Source organism: Panulirus ornatus, chromosome 30 (assembly GCF_036320965.1).
Source record: "Panulirus ornatus isolate Po-2019 chromosome 30, ASM3632096v1, whole genome shotgun sequence".
Lineage (NCBI taxonomy): Eukaryota > Metazoa > Arthropoda > Malacostraca > Decapoda > Palinuridae > Panulirus > Panulirus ornatus.
The window spans coordinates 19,810,877-19,830,898 of record NC_092253.1 but is presented as its reverse complement, the minus strand read 5'-3'; the positions used below and the strand labels follow the sequence as shown (position 1 = coordinate 19,830,898).

The 20,022-nt window shown below is 41.0% G+C and overlaps 1 protein-coding gene across 5 annotated transcripts in view; it reads left to right on the top strand.

The window, feature by feature from the left end:
* LOC139758446 (pyruvate dehydrogenase phosphatase regulatory subunit, mitochondrial-like) overlaps positions 1–19,437 on the top strand; it is a 186,391-nt gene extending 166,954 nt beyond the window's left edge. For all 5 annotated transcript variants that reach the window (XM_071679877.1, XM_071679878.1, XM_071679874.1 and 2 more), the window contains one exon: positions 12,594–19,437. In XM_071679877.1, coding sequence (XP_071535978.1) covers positions 12,594–12,822 — 229 coding nt within the window. In that variant the 3' untranslated portion in view covers positions 12,823–19,437. The remainder of the gene's footprint in view (positions 1–12,593) is intronic.
* Positions 19,438–20,022: the final 585 nt, after the last annotated feature.

The following is a 20,022-nucleotide window of genomic DNA, read 5'->3' as shown; positions in this document are numbered from 1 at the left end:
GAAGAGGATTCCAGAGAGCGATAGTTGGATTACGCTGTTAATTACAGCCGTGCTCGAAAAGAGAGGAGACTATTGGATGTCAAATAAGATGCTGAGAAGTGCAACTGGAGGGATGTCCGATCATTATGCATTGTGTAGGCTAATGAAGATTGAGTTTGGTTATTCGATGAAAAGAGGATGAATGTTGGGGTGAAAAAGGTGGTGAGAGAGTGAGTGAGCGTATGGGAAGGAACCCTGTTGTGAAGGTAAGTACCAGGAGAGACTGTGACAAACATGGAAAAAAGGTGAGAAACAAGGAAGTTAAGGGGGAGTGGTGCAGGATGGAATGGGATGCATGTTTTAGGGAATCAGAGTGTGGAATTCGCAAAAGATGCCTTGTGTGCATGATTAAGACAGTGGAAGGTGGCTGTCTTTGTATTCAAAACGGGTATCCGAGGTGAGGATTGGGATGAAGAAGTATAAGCCAGTGATTAAGGCTGAACGAGAGTGAAGAAAGAGCGAAAGCGGCATTTTACGGCACGATTTTCTGCAGCCAGGGAAGAAAAACACTGACGCCAATACCCACGACATGGCGAGAAAGCTATAAAAGCGAAAGAGACAGCGGAGTGTCAAGAGGACAAAAGTGCACAGAGGCTGACAAAAAAGGCGCAAATGAGGAGTTTTGGTGGAGTAGACTACAAGTAAATTTTTAGGTGAATAAAAAATATGTTCAGGAAGGAGGTAAATAGGGTGAGCTGTAATGACAAGGTAGGCAAATGGTAAACTTCTTCAGAGAAGTGCTGTAAATGGGGGAGGTGGTATATAAAGTAGCGTTGAAGTTGAGAAGGAATGGAATGAGTATCTTTTGAAGGTGATCTATTGAAATGTGTCAGAAGTGGTAGGGGAAAGTGTGGATCAGGTGTTCTTTGAAAAAAGAAATTGGAAAAAAATACTTAGAAAAGCAAGGGATTTTTTTAAATTTTCGCTTTTTAATAAAATTTTTGGAGAAGGCAAGATAGAGTTATAAGATTCCGGTGGAAGGAAATAAGAATAAGGGTTGGAGGAAAATTTGTTTGGAAAGCAGTGAAAATTTTTAAATCGAGGATGTAAGGCATGTTTACGTTTAAAGAGAGGAAATGTTTGGGTTTTCTCAGGTAATGTAGGTTTGGGGGCAGGGGTGTGAGATGTCTCAGGTGTTTAATTTTTTTATGGATGGGGTTGTAAGGGAGGTAAATGCAAGAGTCCTGGAAAGAGGGGCAAGTATGAAGTCTGTTGGGGATGAGAGAGCTTGGGAAGTGAGTCAGTTGTTGTTCGCTGATGATACAGCGCTGGTGGCTGATTCATGTGAGAAACTGCAGAAGCTGGTGACTGAGTTTGGTAAAGTGTGTGGAAGAAGAAAGTTGAGAGTAAATGTGAATAAGAGCAAGGTTATTAGGTACAGTAGGGGTGAGGGTCAAGTCAATTGGGAGGTGAGTTTGAATGGAGAAAAACTGGAGGAAGTGAAGTGTTTTAGATATCTGGGAGTGGATCTGTCAGCGGATGGAACCATGGAAGCGGAAGTGGATCATAGGGTGGGGGAGGGGGCGAAAATTTTGGGAGCCTTGAAAAATGTGTGGAAGTCGAGAACATTATCTCGGAAAGCAAAAATGGGTATGTTTGAGGGAATAGTGGTTCCAACAATGTTGTATGGTTGCGAGGCGTGGGCTATGGATAGAGATGTGCGCAGGAGGATGGATGTGCTGGAAATGAGATGTTTGAGGACAATGTGTGGTGTGAGGTGGTTTGATCGAGTAAGTAACGTAAGGGTAAGAGAGATGTGTGGAAATAAAAAGAGCGTGGTTGAAAGAGCAGAAGAGGGTGTTTTGAAATGGTTTGGGCACATGGAGAGAATGAGTGAGGAGAGATTGACCAAGAGGATATATGTGTCGGAGGTGGAGGGAACGAGGAGAAGAGGGAGACCAAATTGGAGGTGGAAAGATGGAGTGAAAAAGATTTTGTGTGATCGGGGCCTGAACATGCAGGAGGGTGAAAGGAGGGCAAGGAATAGAGTGAATTGGAGTCATATGGTATACAGGGGTTGACGTGCTGTCAGTGGATTGAATCAGGGCATGTGAGGCGTCTGGGGTGAACCATGGAGAGCTGTGTGGGTATGTATATTTGCGTGTGTGGACGTGTGTATGTACATTGTGTATGGGGGGGGGGGGGTTGGGCCATTTCTTTCGTCTGTTTCCTTGCGCTACCTCGCAAACGCGGGAGACAGCGACAAATTATAAAAAAAAAAAAAAAAAAAAAAAAAAAAAAAATATATTTCATATATATATATATATATATATATATATATATATATATATATATATATATATATATATTTTATATATATATATATATTTTATATATATATATATATATATATATATATATATATATATATATATATATATATATATATATATATATTTTATATATATATATATATATATATATATATATATATATATATATATATATATATATATATATATATTTTTTTTTTTTTGCTTTGTCACTGTCTCCCGCGTTTGCGAGGTAGCGCAAGGAAACAGACGAAAGAAATGGCCCAACCCACCCCCATACACATGTATATACATACACGTCCACACACGCAAATATACATACCTACACAGCTTTCCATGGTTTACCCCAGACGCTTCACATGCCCTGATTCAATCCACTGACAGCACGTCAACCCCGGTATACCACATCGATCCAATTCACTCTATTCCTTGCCCTCCTTTCACCCTCCTGCATGTTCAGGCCCCGATCACACAAAATCTTTTTCACTCCATCTTTCCACCTCCAATTTGGTCTCCCACTTCTCTTCTTTCCCTCCTTCTCCGACACATATATCCTCTTGGTCAATCTTGCCTCACTCATTCTCTCCATGTGCCCAAACCATTTCAAAACACCCTCTTCTGCTCTCTCAACCATGCTCTTTTTATTTCCACACATCTCTCTTACCCTTACGTTACTTACTCGATCAAACCACCTCACACGACACATTGTCCTCAAAATATCATTTCCAACACATCCACCCTCCTGCACACAACTCTATCCATAGCCCACGCCTCGCAACCAAATAACATTGTTGGAACCACTATTCCTTCAAACATACCCCTTTTTGCTTTCCGAGATAATGTTCTCGACTTCCACACATTCTTCAAGGCTCCCAGGATTTTCGCTCTCTCCCCCACCCTATGATCCACTTCCACTTCCATGGTTCCATCCGCTGCCAGATCCAGTCCCAGATATCTAAAACACTTTACTTCCTCCAGTTTTTCTCCATTCAAACTTACCTCCCAATTGACTTGACCCTCAACCCTACTGTACCTAATAACGTTGCTCTTATTCACATTTACTCTTAACTTTCTTCTTTCTCACACTTTACCAAACTCAGTCACCAGCATCTGCAGTTTCTCACATGAATCGGCCACCAGCGCTGTATCATCAGCGAACAACAACTGACTCACTTCCCAAGCTCTCTCATCCACAACAGACTTCATACTTGCCCCTCTTTCCAAAACTCTTGCATTGACCTCCCTAACAACCCCATCCATAAACAAATTAAACAACCATGGAGACATCACACACCCCTGCCGCAAACCTACATTCACTGAGAACCAATCACTTTCCTCTCTTCCTACACGTACACTTGCCTTACAACCTTGATAAAAACTTTTCACTGCTTCTAACAACTTGCCTCCCACACCATATATTCTTAATACCTTCCACAGAGCATCTCTATCAACTCTATCATATGCCTTCTCCAGATCCATAAATGCTACATACAAATCCATTTGCTTTTCTAAGTATTTCTCACATACATTCTTCAAAGCAAACACCTGATCCACACATCCTCTACCACTTCTGAAACCACACTGCTCTTCCCCAATCTGATGCTCTGTACATGCCTTCACCCTCTCAATCAATACCCTCCCATATAATTTACCAGGAATACTCAACAAACATATACCTCTGAAATTTGAGCACTCACTCTTATCCCCTTTGCCTTTGTACAATGGCACTATGCACGCATTCCGCCAATCCTCAGGCACCTCACCATGAGTCATACATACCTTAAATAACCTTACCAACCAGTTAATAATACAGTCACCCCCTTTTTTAATAAATTCCACTGCAATACCATTCAAACCTGCTGCCTTGTCGGTTTTCATCTTCCGCAAAGCTTTTACTACCTCTTCTCTGTTTACCAAATCATTTTCCCTAACCCTCTCACTTTGCACACCACCTCGACCAAAACACCCAATATCTGCCACTCTATCATCAAACACATTCAACAACCCTTCAAAATACTCATTCCATCTCTTTCTCACATCACCACTACTTGTTATCACCTCCCCATTTGCGCCCTTCACTGAAGTTCCCATTTGCTCCCTTGTCTTACGCACTTTATTTATTTATATATATATATATATATATATATATATATATATATATATATATATATATATATATATATATATATATATATATATATATATATATCCCTTGGAGAGAGGTGGGTGATTATTGGTGCATATGCACCTGGGCATGAGAAGAAAGATCATGAGAGGCAAGTGTTTTGGGAGCAGCTGAATGAGTGTGTTAGTGGTTTTGATGCACGAGACCGGGTTATAGTGATGGGTGATTTGAATGCAAAGGTGAGTAATGTGGCAGTTGAGGGAATAATTGGTATACATGGGGTGTTCAGTGTTGTAAATGGTAATGGTGAAGAGCTTGTAGATTTATGTGCTGAAAAAGGACTGATGATTGGGAATACCTGGTTTAAAAAGCGAGATATACATAAGTATACTTATGTAAGTAGGAGAGATGGCCAGAGAGCGTTATTGGATTATGTGTTAATTGACAGGCATGCGAAAGAGAGACTTTTGGATGTTAATGTGCTGAGAGGTGCAACTGGAGGGATGTCTGATCATTATCTTGTGGAGGCTAAGGTGAAGATTTGTATGGGTTTTCAGAAAAGAAGAGTGAATGTTGGGGTGAAGAGGGTGGTGAGAGTAAGTGAGCTTGGGAAGGAGACCTGTGTGAGGAAGTACCAGGAGAGACTGAGTACAGAATGGAAAAAGGTGAGAACAATGGAAGTAAGGGGAGTGGGGGAGGAATGGGATGTATTTAGGGAATCAGTGATGGATTGCGCAAAAGATGCTTGTGGCATGAGAAGAGTGGGAGGTGGGTTGATTAGAAAGGGTAGTGAGTGGTGGGATGAAGAAGTAAGAGTATTAGTGAAAGAGAAGAGAGAGGCATTTGGACGATTTTTGCAGGGAAAAAATGCAATTGAGTGGGAGATGTATAAAAGAAAGAGACAGGAGGTCAAGAGAAAGGTGCAAGAGGTGAAAAAAAGGGCAAATGAGAGTTGGGGTGAGAGAGTATCATTAAATTTTAGAGAGAATAAAAAGATGTTCTGGAAGGAGGTAAATAAAGTGCGTAAGACAAGGGAGCAAATGGGAACTTCAGTGAAGGGCACAAATGGGGAGGTGATAACAAGTAGTGGTGATGTGAGAAGGAGATGGAGTGAGTATTTTGAAGGTTTGTTGAATGTGTTTGATGATAGAGTGGCAGATATAGGGTGTTTTGGTCGAGGTGGTGTGCAAAGTGAGAGGGTTAGGGAAAATGATTTGGTAAACAGAGAAGAGGTAGTGAAAGCTTTGCGGAAGATGAAAGCCGGCAAGGCAGCAGGTTTGGATGGTATTGCAGTGGAATTTATTAAAAAAGGGGGTGACTGTATTGTTGACTGGTTGGTAAGGTTATTTAATGTATGTATGACTCATGGTGAGGTGCCTGAGGATTGGCGGAATGCGTGCATAGTGCCATTGTACAAAGGCAAAGGGGATAAGAGTGAGTGCTCAAATTACAGAGGTATAAGTTTGTTGAGTATTCCTGGTAAATTATATGGGAGGGTATTGATTGAGAGGGTGAAGGCATGTACAGAGCATCAGATCGGGGAAGAGCAGTGTGGTTTCAGAAGTGGTAGAGGATGTGTGGATCAGGTGTTTGCTTTGAAGAATGTATGTGAGAAATACTTAGAAAAGCAAATGGATTTGTATGTAGCATTTATGGATCTGGAGAAGGCATATGATAGAGTTGATAGAGATGCTCTGTGGAAGGTATTAAGAATATATGGTGTGGGAGGAAAGTTGTTAGAAGCAGTGAAAAGTTTTTATCGAGGATGTAAGGCATGTGTACGTGTAGGAAGAGAGGAAAGTGATTGGTTCTCAGTGAATGTAGGTTTGCGGCAGGGGTGTGTGATGTCTCCATGGTTGTTTAATTTGTTTATGGATGGGGTTGTTAGGGAGGTAAATGCAAGAGTTTTGGAAAGAGGGGCAAGTATGAAGTCTGTTGGGGATGAGAGAGCTTGGGAAGTGAGTCAGTTGTTGTTCGCTGATGATACAGCGCTGGTGGCTGATTCATGTGAGAAACTGCAGAAGCTGGTGACTGAGTTTGGTAAAGTGTGTGGAAGAAGAAAGTTAAGAGTAAATGTGAATAAGAGCAAGGTTATTAGGTACAGTAGGGTTGAGGGTCAAGTCAATTGGGAGGTGAGTTTGAATGGAGAAAAACTGGAGGAAGTGAAGTGTTTTAGATATCTGGGAGTGGATCTGGCAGCGGATGGAACCATGGAAGCGGAAGTGGATCATAGGGTGGGGGAGGGGGCGAAAATTCTGGGGGCCTTGAAGAATGTGTGGAAGTCGAGAACATTATCTCGGAAAGCAAAAATGGGTATGTTTGAAGGAATAGTGGTTCCAACAATGTTGTATGGTTGCGAGGCGTGGGCTATGGACAGAGTTGTGCGCAGGAGGATGGATGTGCTGGAAATGAGATGTTTGAGGACAATGTGTGGTGTGAGCTGGTTTGATCGAGTGAGTAACGTAAGGGTAAGAAAGATGTGTGGAAATAAAAAGAGCGTGGTTGAGAGAGCAGAAGAGGGTGTTTTGAAGTGGTTTGGGCACATGGAGAGAATGAGTGAGGAAAGATTGACCAAGAGGATATATGTGTCGGAGGTGGAGGGAACGAGGAGAAGAGGGAGACCAAATTGGAGGTGGAAAGATGGAGTGAAAAAGATTTTGTGTGATCGGGGCCTGAACATGCAGGAGGGTGAAAGGAGGGCAAGGAATAGAGTGAATTGGAGCGATGTGGTATACCGGGGTTGACGTGCTGTCAGTGGATTGAATCAAGGCATGTGAAGCGTCTGGGGTAAACCATGGAAAGCTGTGTAGGTATGTATATTTTCGTGTGTGGACGTGTGTATATACATGTGTATGGGGGTGGGTTGGGCCATTTCTTTCGTCTGTTTCCTTGCGCTACCTTGCAAACGCGGGAGACAGCGACAAAGTATAATAATAATAATAATAATAATAATAATAATAATAATATATATATATCATACAAAGCTCCAACAGCCAGGATCGAACCTTGGACCCCTTGTGCAAGAGGCAGGAATGCTAACCGCTAGGCTAAGGGACTGTATAATAGGAAACAACTATTCGAAATACTAAGTACTCGAATACCCGTCGTCTCACAATGGTGAGCAACGAGGTCTATCGGTTGTTTCCAAACAGAACACATAGCCAGCTGATAGCGTTTTACCGAACCTGACTACAACGCGGAGTTATATGAATACGAATAAAGTGTATATGAACGCGCACCTTCATAGAACATACAAAGCTCCAACAGCCAGGATCGAACCTGGGACCCCTTGTGCAAGGGGTCCCAGTTTCGATCCTGGCTGTTGGAGCTTTGTATGTTCTATGAAGGTGCGCGTTCATATACACTTTATTCGTTTATATTTATATATATATATATATATATATATATCCAGGCCCCACAAAACTTTCCATGGTTTACCCCAGATGCTTCAAATGCCCTGGTTCAATCCATTGACAGCACATCAGCTCCGGTATACCACACCATTCCAATTCACTATTTCTTGCACGCCTTTCACCCTCCTGTATGTTCAGGCCCCAGTCGCTCAAAATCTTTTTCACTCCATCCTTCTGCCTCCAATTTGTTCTCCCACTTCTCGTTCCTTCCACCTCTGACATACATAACCTCTTTGTCAATCTTTCCTCACTCATTCTTTCCATGTGACCAAACCATTTCAAAACACCCTCTTCTGCTCTCTCAACCACACTCTTTTTATTACTACACATCTCTCTTACCCTTTCATTGCTTACTTGATCAAACCTCCTCACAACACATATTGTCCTCAAACATCTCATTTCTAACACATCCACCCTCCTCCACACAACCCTATCTATAGCCCATGCCTCACAACCATATAACATTTTTGGAACCACTATTCCTTCAAACATACCCATTTTTGCTTTCCGAGATAACGTTCTCGCCTTCCACACATTGTTCAACACTCTCAGAACCTTCGCTTCCTCCACCACCTTGTGACTCACTTCCGCTTCCATGGTTCCATCCGCTGCCAAATCCACTCCCAAATTTCTAAAACACTTCACTTCCTCCAGTTTTTCTCCATTCAAACTTACCTCCCAATTTACTTGTCCTTCAACCTTACTGAACCTAATAACCTTTCTCTTATTCACATTTACTCTCAGCTTTCTTCTTTCACACACTTTACCAAACTCAGTCACCAACTTCTGCAGTTTCTCCCCCAAATCAGTCACCAGCGCTGTGTCATCAGTGTGTGTGTGTGTGTGTGTGTGTGTGTGTGTATGAGTGGATGGGCCACTCTTTGTCTGTTTTTGACAAAGGAAACAGTGATTAAGTATAATAGATAAGATAATGATAAAAATTATAAAAAACATTATATTGTGAATTAAGAGTTCAGCATACCATGTTTAGGAAAAAATATAATTTATTGAATTGGCCAGTCCTAATTATGGCAGTAGAGGCATAGTAGAGTAGTGGCAGAGGGTGCTACAGACAAGGCAAGTCTCAGGAAAAGTCACACAGCTGACCATTGTGATCACTAGTAGGTTATGAGGCCTCCAGGCAGCTCCAGTGTCTCATTTCCTGTTTGGATTGCCATCCATGGTATCCCAACACAGCTTACAGGGCGAGCAAAGTTCATTTTACAGCAGGAAATTAAGTGTGCAGATTGACATCAGTAGTTTCTTTCTGAGTAAGTATCAGTTGATGCACATAGCACAGAAAGGGTTAAGTGTCTTGTGTGTCTTCTCTGTGGTTATTAGTATGGCTTTTACAAGACAAGATCCTTTGAGGACTCCAGTGTTATAGTCCTTGATATATCAAAACCTTCTAACTGGTTAGATTTCCTTCTTCACTTATTTTCCCCATATCTAGCTGACACCCTGGCTAGTCGATCTTCATAACTAATGATGAATCAAGCTCTTTCTATGTCAACAGCAGTGTCCCTCATAGTTCTGTTTCATACTCTCTCCTTCCTTTTTACTAAAATCTCTTTTTTAGATAGCCTAATTCCCTAATATGAAAAATCAACTCTACATTCCTCCACTGCTCTTAAATTTGCTTCATCTTCACTTTCTTTCTTGATCTATGTCACATCTCATTAACTCTGTAAACTTAGATTTGGATGAGAATTCTCAGTGGGCAAGATGAATTATAGTGAAGTTTATCATCGCTAAAATCCAGTTTCCTCACATTTTCTGAAACCTGTTTGAATTTTTCCAGCTTCTTTGAACACTCAGCACAGAAACTTTAATAGCCTTAAAACTGCAGAGTCCCATGATAGGACTCCTGGTGTTGTATGATCAATCATCTTATTATTTTTTTTTTATTATGCTTTGTCGCTGTCTCCCACGTTAGCGAGGTAGCGCAAGGAAACAGACGAAAGAATGGCCCAACCCACCCACATACACATGTATATACATACAGGTCCACACACGCAAATATACATACCTATACATCTCAATGTACACATATATATACACATACAGACATATACATATATACACATGTACATGATTCATACTGTCTGCCTATATTTATTCCCATCACCACCTCGCCACACATGGAATAACAACCCCCTCCCCCCTCATGTGTGCGAGGTAGCACTAGGAAAAGACAACAAAGGCCCCATTCGTTCACACTCAGTCTCTAGCTGTAATGTAATAATTCACCGAAACCACAGCTCCCTTTCCACATCCTTGCCCCACAGAACTTTCCATGGTTTACCCAAGACGCTTCACATGCCCTGGTTCAATCCATTGACAGCACGTCGACCCTGGTATACCACATCGTTCCAATTAACTCCATTCCTTGCACGCCTTTCACCCTCCTGCATGTTCAGGCCCCTATCACTCAAAATCTTTTTCACTCCATCTTTCCACCTCCAATTTGGTCTCCCACTTCTCCTCGTTCCCTCCACCTCCGACACATATATCCTCTTGGTCAATCTTTCCTCACTCATTCTCTCCATGTGACCAAACCATTTCAAAACACCCTCTTCTGCTCTCCCAACCACACTCTTTTTATTTCCACACATCTCTCTTACCCTTACATTACTTACTCGATCAAACCACCTCACACCACAAATCGTCCTCAAACATCTCATTTCCAGCACATCCACCCTCCTGCGCACAACTCTATCCATAGCCCATGCCTCGCAAGCATACAACATTTTTGGAACCACTGTTCCTTCAAACATACCCATTTTTGTTTTCCAAGATAATGTTCTCAACTTCCAAACATTCTTCAAGGCTCCCAGAATTTTCGCCCCCTCTATCACCCTATGATTTACTTCTGCTTCCATGGTTCCATCCGCTGCCAGATCCACTCCAGATATCTAAACCACTTTACTTCCTTCAGTTTTTCTCCATTCAAACTTACCTCCCAATTGCCTTGACCATCAACCCTACTGTACCTAATAACCTTACTCTTATTCACATTTACTCTTAACTTTCTTCTTTCACACACTTTACCAAACTCAGTCACCACCTTCTCCAGTTTCTCACATGAATCAGCCACCAGCGCTGTATCATCAGCGAACAACAACTGACTCATTTCCCAAGCTCTCTCATCCACAACAGACTGCATACTTGCCCCTCTTTCCAAAACTCTTGCATTCACCTCCCTAACAACCCCATCTATAAACAAATTAAACAACCATGGAGACATCACACACCCCTGCCGCAAACCTACATTCACTGAGAACCAATCACTTTCCTCTCTTCCTACACGCACACATGCCTTACATCCTCGATAGAAACTTTTCACTGCTTCTAACAACTTGCCTCCCACACCATATATTCTTAATACCTTCCACAGAGCATCTTTATCAACTCTATCATATGCCTTCTCCAAATCCATAAATGCTACATACAAATCCATTTGCTTTTCTAAGTATTTCTCACATACATTCCTCAAAGCAAAAACTTGATCCACACATCCTCTGAAACCACACTGCTGTTCCCAATCTGATGCTCTGTACATGCCTTCACCCTCTCAATCAATACCCTCCCATATAATTTCCCAGGAATACTCAACAAACTTATACCTCTGTAATTTTAGCACTCACTCTTATCCCCTTTGCCTTTGTACAGTGGCACTATGCAAGCATTCCACCAATCCTCAGGCACCTCACCATGAATCATACATACATCAAATAACCTTACCAACCAGTCAACAATACAGTCACCCCCTTTTTTAATAAATTCCACTGCAGTACCATCCAAACCTGCTGCCTTGCCGGCTTTCATCTTCCGCAAAGCTTTTACTACCTCTTTTCTGTTTACCAAATCATTTTCCCTAACCCTCTCACTTTGCACACCACCTCGACCAAAACACCCTATATCTGCCACTCTATCATCAAACACATATAACAAACCTTCAAAATACTCACTCCATCTCCTTCTCACATCACCACTACTTGTTATCTTCTCCCCATTAGCCCCCTTTACTGAAGTTCCCATTTGCTCCCTTGTCTTACGCACTTTATCTACCTCCTTCCCAAACATCTTTTTAGTCTCCCTAAAATTTAATGATACTCTCTCACCCCAACTCTCATTTGCCCTCTTCTTCACCTCTTGCACCTTTCTCTTGACCTCCTGCCTCTTTCTTTTATACATCTCTCACTCATTTGCATTGTTTTCCTGCAAAAATCGTCCAAATGCCTCTCACTTCTCTTTCACTAATAATCTTACTTCTTCATCCCACCACTCACTACCCTTTCTAATCAACCCACCTCCCACGCTTCTCATGCCACAAGCATCTTTTGCGCAAGCCATCACTGCTTCCCTAAATACATCCCATTCCTCCCCCACTCCCCTTACCTCCTTTGTTCTCACCTTTTTCCATTCTGTACTCAGTCTCTCCTGGTACATCCTCACACAAGTCTCCTTCCCAAGCTCACTTACTCTCACCACTCTCTTCACCCCAACATTCTCTCTTCTTTTCTGAAAACCCCTACATATCTTCACCTTCGCCTCCACAAGATAATGATCAGACATCCCTCTAGTTACACCTCTCAGCACATTAGCATCCAAAAGTCTCTCTTTCGCGCACCTATCAATTAACACGTAATCCAATAACGCTCTCTGGCCATCTCTCCTACTTACATATGTATACTTATGTATATCAGTCCTCTTATATAGTGCTATTTGTTGTCTTTTCAGCTTTGGATTTACCTTGAATAAGATGGTCTGCCTTGGATTTATCAGGCACCATGAGGGACACAATGTTACTCCTGATTACATCTTGCAAAATGCACACTTTGAAATTGATATAGGAGGACGCAGAGTAGCAGCATGTGCATCACTTCAACCTCCCAAGATGCCTGTAGTGAGAATGGATGGTTTTGCTTCTTACAGACCTAAATCACGAGGAATTATCACGCAAAAATAAGTTTTAATGAGCATTATTTTTTTTTATTGGAACCAAGACAGTACAGACAATTGTATCATCCAGTTGTGACCATCTTGCATTTGATGTATGTACATACCCCAGTTTACACCAGGTACTCATTTATCAACCAATCTTGAGAATGAACAGCTGGATTGGCTGTGAACCAACTTTGCTATCCAAGATTTGGAACATTGTGGCCTTACACATGATTCATAATCAGTGATGATAGCCATTACACCACAGAAGCTCAAGTCCACTGAAGCTTGGTTAGACTAAACTGTTCGCAAGATGAAGATGTAATGCACAGATTAAGGTGTTTCCCAAATCTCCAATTTCTAATAATCATTTTTGAAGGCAAAGTATTCATGTTTTTTGGGTGCAATTGTTTGTATTTACCTTTACATATTGTTATGCAATACTGTAGTTTAGCAGGCAAAACATTGTGTTTTAAGTTGCAGAATATTTTTGCTGAAGATAGTAAATGTATCAGCATGTTATTTATTTTCTATATCTGTCTATATATATCTCTGACGCCTGTTCGATTTTGGAACTTCCTCAAGAGGCTGGCCATGGCAATATAAAGTCTCCATTACTAGTAAACTCCAGTGCTTCTTCTTAGCCTTTAGTGCCTCCCTAAGAGGCCACTGAAAGAGGACAAGTCTAGTGCAGTGTTTGCAGAGGCTTTGCCTAATGTTCCTACTGACTACTTCTACCTAATGCATCTGGCTAATGTTCCTACTGACTACTTCTACATAATGTTTCTACCTAAATGCTCGTTCTTAAATGTTCCTGCCTGCTGCTTCTATCTATTGCGCCTACCATTTTGCCAAAAGGCAGGGCTAGTGCATAGTGCATAGAGTTACAAAGAATGAGCTGTGTGAGTTATGTGTTGTCAAGTGTTTTATGTGACATGGAGAGATTGTATGTATGTTTGTAGACAGAATGCCTGTAGTCCACATGTGGACTACCTGGATCAGAGGAGTGCAACGTGACTGCCACTGAAGGGCTGGCTCATTTCCTAGCCATCACTAACCTTCTTGATACCCAGGCGAGTAGTATTGGTAATGTACCTCCCTGACCATTGGCTGCATACCAACTACTACTCACTTCATTTACTTTCATATCAATTAAAATTTTCATTTCTTATGGCTTATATCTGATTCAGTAATTTCTTCTATGGTTATTGCTGCTGACCATAATACAGTATGTTCAGTGACTTATGAAGTCCCTAAACCTGAAGCAAAGGCACCAAATTAGTTGTTGAAATTCCCTTATCACACAGACACAGTACTGTCATATAGCAAATCTCTCTATTTAGTGTCTGTTAATCATTGTTTATTGAGATGGCAAAGCTGAGAGTATGACAGTGTTGTGGTCTTGTAACATTGGAAGATACCACTAATTTTATGTGGAATTATTGATGCAAACTGATTTTGATGGATTGAGAAAGCCTCCTGAAATAGGTAATTGGCAAGATTTGAAGGACTGGAAAGAAAAGAGAACAGTGGTAGTAGAATTGAGAATGTAGAAGACCCCTGACCCAAAGCATTGCATATGCATGTAATCTATATCATTAATCAGCTAGGCCACACTTCCTGACAAAACCCAATGCAACACCTTTCAGCAGACATCAGTAATTTCCCTCCTCTGTGACCTCTTATGTGAGCATGACATATTCTTTAGGATATTTTTCTAGAGATATTGGGGTTAGAACTTTCTAACCTTACTCTGCCCATTTGGTGTGGAATCACTGCCTTTCTCCCCTCATGATGTCATCCCACCTAGATAGTAGCGATGTAATTGTTACAGGGTTGCCTTCAACCAATCAGAGACTACCACTGAGGTGACACCATTAACCTCTCTGCTCGTGAATGATCACTGCTCAGAATTTTTCCAGGTTGCATGATAAATGTTTAGACGTGGTTATTTCTTATTATTAGTAAGAGAATGTTTATGCATACATATGCATTTTAACTTTATAAAAGGGGAAACAGAAGGAGTCACGCAGGGAGTGCTCATCCTCCTCGAAGGCTCAGATTGGGGTGTCTAAATTTGTGTGGATGTAACCAAGATGAGAAAAAAGGAGAGATAGGTAGTGTGTTTGAGAAGAGGAATCTGGATGTTTTGGCTCTGAGTGAAATGAAGATCAAGGGTAAAGGGGAAGAGTGGTTTGGGAATGTTTTGGAGGTAAAGTCAGGGGTTGGTGAGAAGACAAGAGAAAGGGAAGGAGTAGCACTACTCCTGAAACGGGAGTGGTGGGAGTATGTGATATAGTGTAAGAAAGTGATATGGGTAAAACCAAAAGTGGATGGAGAGAGATGGGTTATTATTGGTGCCTATGCACCTGGGCATGAGGAGAAAGATCATGAGAGGCAAGTGTTTTGGGAGCAGCTGAGTGCGTGTGTTAGTAGTTTTGATGCACGAGACAGGGTTATAGTGATGGGTGATTTGAATGCAAAGGTAAGTAATGTGGCAGTTGAGGGAATAATTGGTGTACATGGGGTGTTCAGTAATGTAAATGGAAATGGTGAAGAGCTTGTAGATTTATGTACTGAAAAAGGACTGGTGATTGGGAATACCTGGTTTAAAGAGAGAGATATACATAAATATACATATGTAAGTAGGAGAGATGGCCAGAGAGCATTATTGGATTACACGTTAACTGATAGGCACGTGAAAGAGAGACTTTTGGATGTTAAAGTGCTGAGAGGTGCAACTGGAGGGATACCTGATCATTATCTTGTGGAGGCAAAGGTGAAGATTTATAGAGGTTTTCAGAAAAGAAGAAAGAATGTTTGGGTGAAGAGAGTGGTGAAAGTAAGTGAGCTTGGGAAGGAGACTTGTGTGAGGATGTACCAGGAGAGACTGAGTGCAGAATGGAAAAAGGTGAGAGCAAAGGACATAAGGGGAGTAGGGGAGGAGTGGGATGTATAGTGAAGCAGCGATGGCTTGCGCAAAAGATGCTTGTGGCATGAGAAGCGTGGGAGGTGGGCAGATTAGAAAGGGTAGTGAGTGGTGGGATGAAGAAATAAGATTATTAGTGAAAGAGAAGAGAGAGGCATTTGGACAATTTTTGCAGGGAAATAGTGCAAATGACTGGGAGATGTAAGAAAGAAAGAGGCAGGAGGTCAAGAGAAAGGTGCAAGAAGTGAAAAAGAGAGCAAATGAGAGTTGGGGTGAGAGAGTATCATTAAATTTTAGGGAGAATAAAAAGATGTTTTGGAAGGGGGTAAATGAAGTGTGTAAGACAAGAGAACAAATGGGAACATCGGTGAAGGGGCTAATGGGGAGGTAATAACAAGCAGCGGTGATGTGAGAAGGAGATGGAGTGAGTATTTTGAAGGTTTGTTGAATGTGTTAGAGTGGCAGATATAGGGTGTTTTGGTCGAGGTGGTGTGCGATGTGAGAGGGATAGGGGGAATGATTTGATAAACAGAGAAGAGGTAGTAAAAGCTTTGCGGAAGATGAAAGCTGGCAAGGCAGTGGGTTTGGGTGATATTGCAGTGGGATTTATTAAAAAAGGGGAGTGACTGTGTTGTTGACTGGTTGGTAAGGATATTCAGTACATGTATGACTTATGATGAGGTGCCTGAGGATTGGCGGAATGCATGCGTAGTACCATTGTACAAAGGCAAAGGGGATAAAGGTGAGTGCTCAAATTACAGAGGTATAAGTTTGTTGAGCATTCCTGGGAAATTATATGGGAGGGTATTGATTGAGAGAGTGAAAGCATGTACAGAGTATCAGACTGGGGAAGAGCAGTGTGGTTTCAGAGGATGTGTGGATCAGGTGTTTGCTTTGAAGAATGTATGTGAGAAATACTTAGAAAAACAAATGAATTGGTATGTAGCATTTATGGGTCTTGAGAAGGCATATGATAGAATTGATAGCGATGATCTATGGAAGGTATTAAGAATATATGGTGTGAGAGGCAAGTTGCTAAAAGCAGTGAAAAGTTTTTATCGAGGATGTAAGGCATATGTACAAGTAGGAAGAGAAGAAAGTGATTGGTTCTCAGTGAATGTCAGTTTGCGGCTGGGGTGCGTGATGTCTCCATGGTCGTTTGATTTGTTTATGGATGGGGTTGTTAGGGAGGTGAATGCTAGAGTTTTGGAGAAAGGGGCAAGTATGCTGTCTGTTGTGGATGAGAGGGCTTGGGAAGTGAGTCAGTTATTGTTTGCTGATGATACAGCACTGGTGGCTGATTCGGGGATATGTATACATTGCAGTGTATAGGTATGTATATGTGTGTGTGTGGACGTGCATGTATATACATGTGTATGTGGGTGGGTTGGGCCATTCTTTCGTCTGTTTCCTTGCCCTACCTCGCTAACGCGGGAGACAGTGACAAAGAATAATATAAATAAACAAATAATGTTTATTTAGGTGTTGCTGCACTCTGCCTGCACAAGGTTACACTGTGAGTGAAAAATCATGAATGGTGAAGCTTTATCATTGGGAGTACAGTCTGTTCAAAGTACCCGAAACTCCATTGTCTATCATTTCCCAATGGCTGGAAGTAACACTGCCTTGGAACTGTAGGAGCTCCTGGAAAGAGATCCTAGGTAACACCAGGACCCTTCCTTAGAAAGAAAGTACTGTGAAATTTACAAAAAAATTAAGATATATTTTCTTTTTCATACCTGGTCACAGTTTCCTGTGTTAGGGAGGTAGCACCAGAAACTGATGAAGAAAGGCCACATCTGCTCACATCCATTCGCTAGCTGTCTTTTGTATTACAATGAAAGCACAACTAGGCCCCACAGACCTTTACATGGTTTACCCAGGACACTTCACATGCCCAAGTTCAGTCCTAAAGAGGCACAAAGAGCTAATTGAGAAAATCCAAAAGAGAACCAAAGATGGTGCCAGAGTTAAGATAGCTGAGTTAGAGGGGAAGCTAGAGGCTTTAAAATTGCCTACCTTGAATGAAAGAAAAGAGAAGTGTGACCTGATCATAACCTTTCACTAGAAACATTAGGTAGAAGAAGTAGGGAGGAACATTGGGTAGGAGCCTCTGCAAACACTGCATTAGACTTGCCCTCTGCCATTAAAGGTTAAGAAGCGGCACTGGAGTTCACTAGTTATGGAGACCATTACCACGACCACCACCTTGAGAGAGTTCCAGACAGGAGTAGGCATCAGAGATATAGATAGATGAATGGAAGACAGTGAACAGTGTTTCAAAAGATGTAAGGCAGAGCAGTCAGGGAAGATAACATAAAATTAAGCAAAAAACTTTAAAAAAGGTTTAAAGAAGTACCTTTAGAGTATAAGTGTGATGGATGAATTGAATAAGAAATCTTAGGATATGGTTAGTGAAGGCAGCATACATAGATTTAATAATGTTCAAGAGATGGGGCCCCTCGCCATACGGTACAAAAAGATAATTACATGAAAAATAAGACAGACAGAAAAATCCTGAAGAAAAAAAATAAGCAGAAAGGAGAAAATAAGTATCTTTAGTGGTTTAACGAGGCATTTTTAGAATCTCTGTCCTGAAAGAGGAGTCCTCAGAGCCACACAAGTAGATCCACAACATTTGGTTTGGCACCACAATCTGTGAATTTTGAGCTGTGAACACCTTGGAGCAAGTGGATTGATGATATGATTGCTGTGGCAGTCTTTGATTGACCTAGGGTGGGCCGAAAATGAGTAAACTTCTACCGTCTAATTGTAGCGATGGATAGGGAAAACCAATGATTCCCCACCATAAAGTTCTAACCCCAATGTTTCTAGGAAATATCTTGGAGAACACCTCAAATTTGCAGGGCACCACCTCAGTGAGAAAAGGTTTTTCACTTTTCAAAATCTACGTCTTTTACCCCGTAAGGTATTATTGCATTTCCTGGTTCAGCAAAAGGTTTTATATTCATTGCCACTGTTAAACACTGATTTTGATTTTTCAAAAGAGTTGTCCTAAGGCAAGGAGAGTATTAAGTAATGATATTTGAAAGTATAGAGGTTCCATATATATCAGTGGAATGCAGAAATTTCCAAGTCTTTGAGTATACTTGGAAGAAAAAAGTCTGATGATGTTGCATATAAAAAGTAGAAAAATCATAATTTTGTAAGAAATTAAACAACATATCTACTGAAGATCAACCAAAACAAATCTTTGTGTAGAAGGATTTGCCCCAACATAGTCACTTGTAATCATAAGTAACTAATCAGTTGCCTGCATTAGATATGGATGTATTAAAGAGGCATATAAGGACAGGGATATGTGGAGACTTTTGCCATGGCCACCCCTTGGTAAGAGTTCCTGGGGGGAATGGATGACAGAGATATAGATAGATAGATATTTAGATTAAGAATTCCATAAAGTTACTCAGTAAAAACTGTTAAGTTTTCATCTTTGTAATTCATAGAGATATTAAGGATTCAAAAGCAAATTTAAACATATACCTCAGTAAAGATCTGATGATGGGTTAAGTCTTTGTATAGAAGTATTTTCTTGAGATTATTTTTCAGTAATTGAATACTCTGAAAATATCCCAATTATTGACAACTTTTTTTACTGACTTACATCTTTAGAGATTGTACATCACTATGATTTTGAATTATTAGGTAATATGTGGATACTGGGTTGTGATTAAAGAATTAAACATTAAACTTTTTTTTTATATCTTTATTCTTGCACATTATTTTGCTGCTTAGATAACTGATTTTTGTTCATTTTAGATTACTTATCTTTATGAACTAGCATAAGTTATTAATAAGGTTTGTGAGGCAATAGCATGTGGAAGTTCTGTATGTATATCAATGTTCTAAGCGTATAACACTAAAGAGAAAGCAATAATTAGACTTTGCAGGACTTACTTCACTAAACCCCACACAAGCCAGATTTATATTGCCTGAGAGATATCTTTCGTAGACAGCTACATAGCTCAGAAAGTCATAAACTCTTGGTAACTCAATCTCTTCTCCCTAGGAGACAACTCACCAGCATCTCCAACTGCTATCCTTGCAGATTAGCTATCCAGTGGGAGTCACAACCCTTAGAAGACAACTTCCCCTCATGTCATACTCATATTTGATCTAAGCCCCATAACAAGACAGATTTCCTAGCCCACTTGCAGCTTCTCAGCAACTTTTATCCCTAACAGTGTAAAAGATTAATTCAGTTGTGGATGGACTCCTTTCAGAATCACAAACTGTTATCTCAGTGATAGCATTAATCCATGAATCAAAATGGAG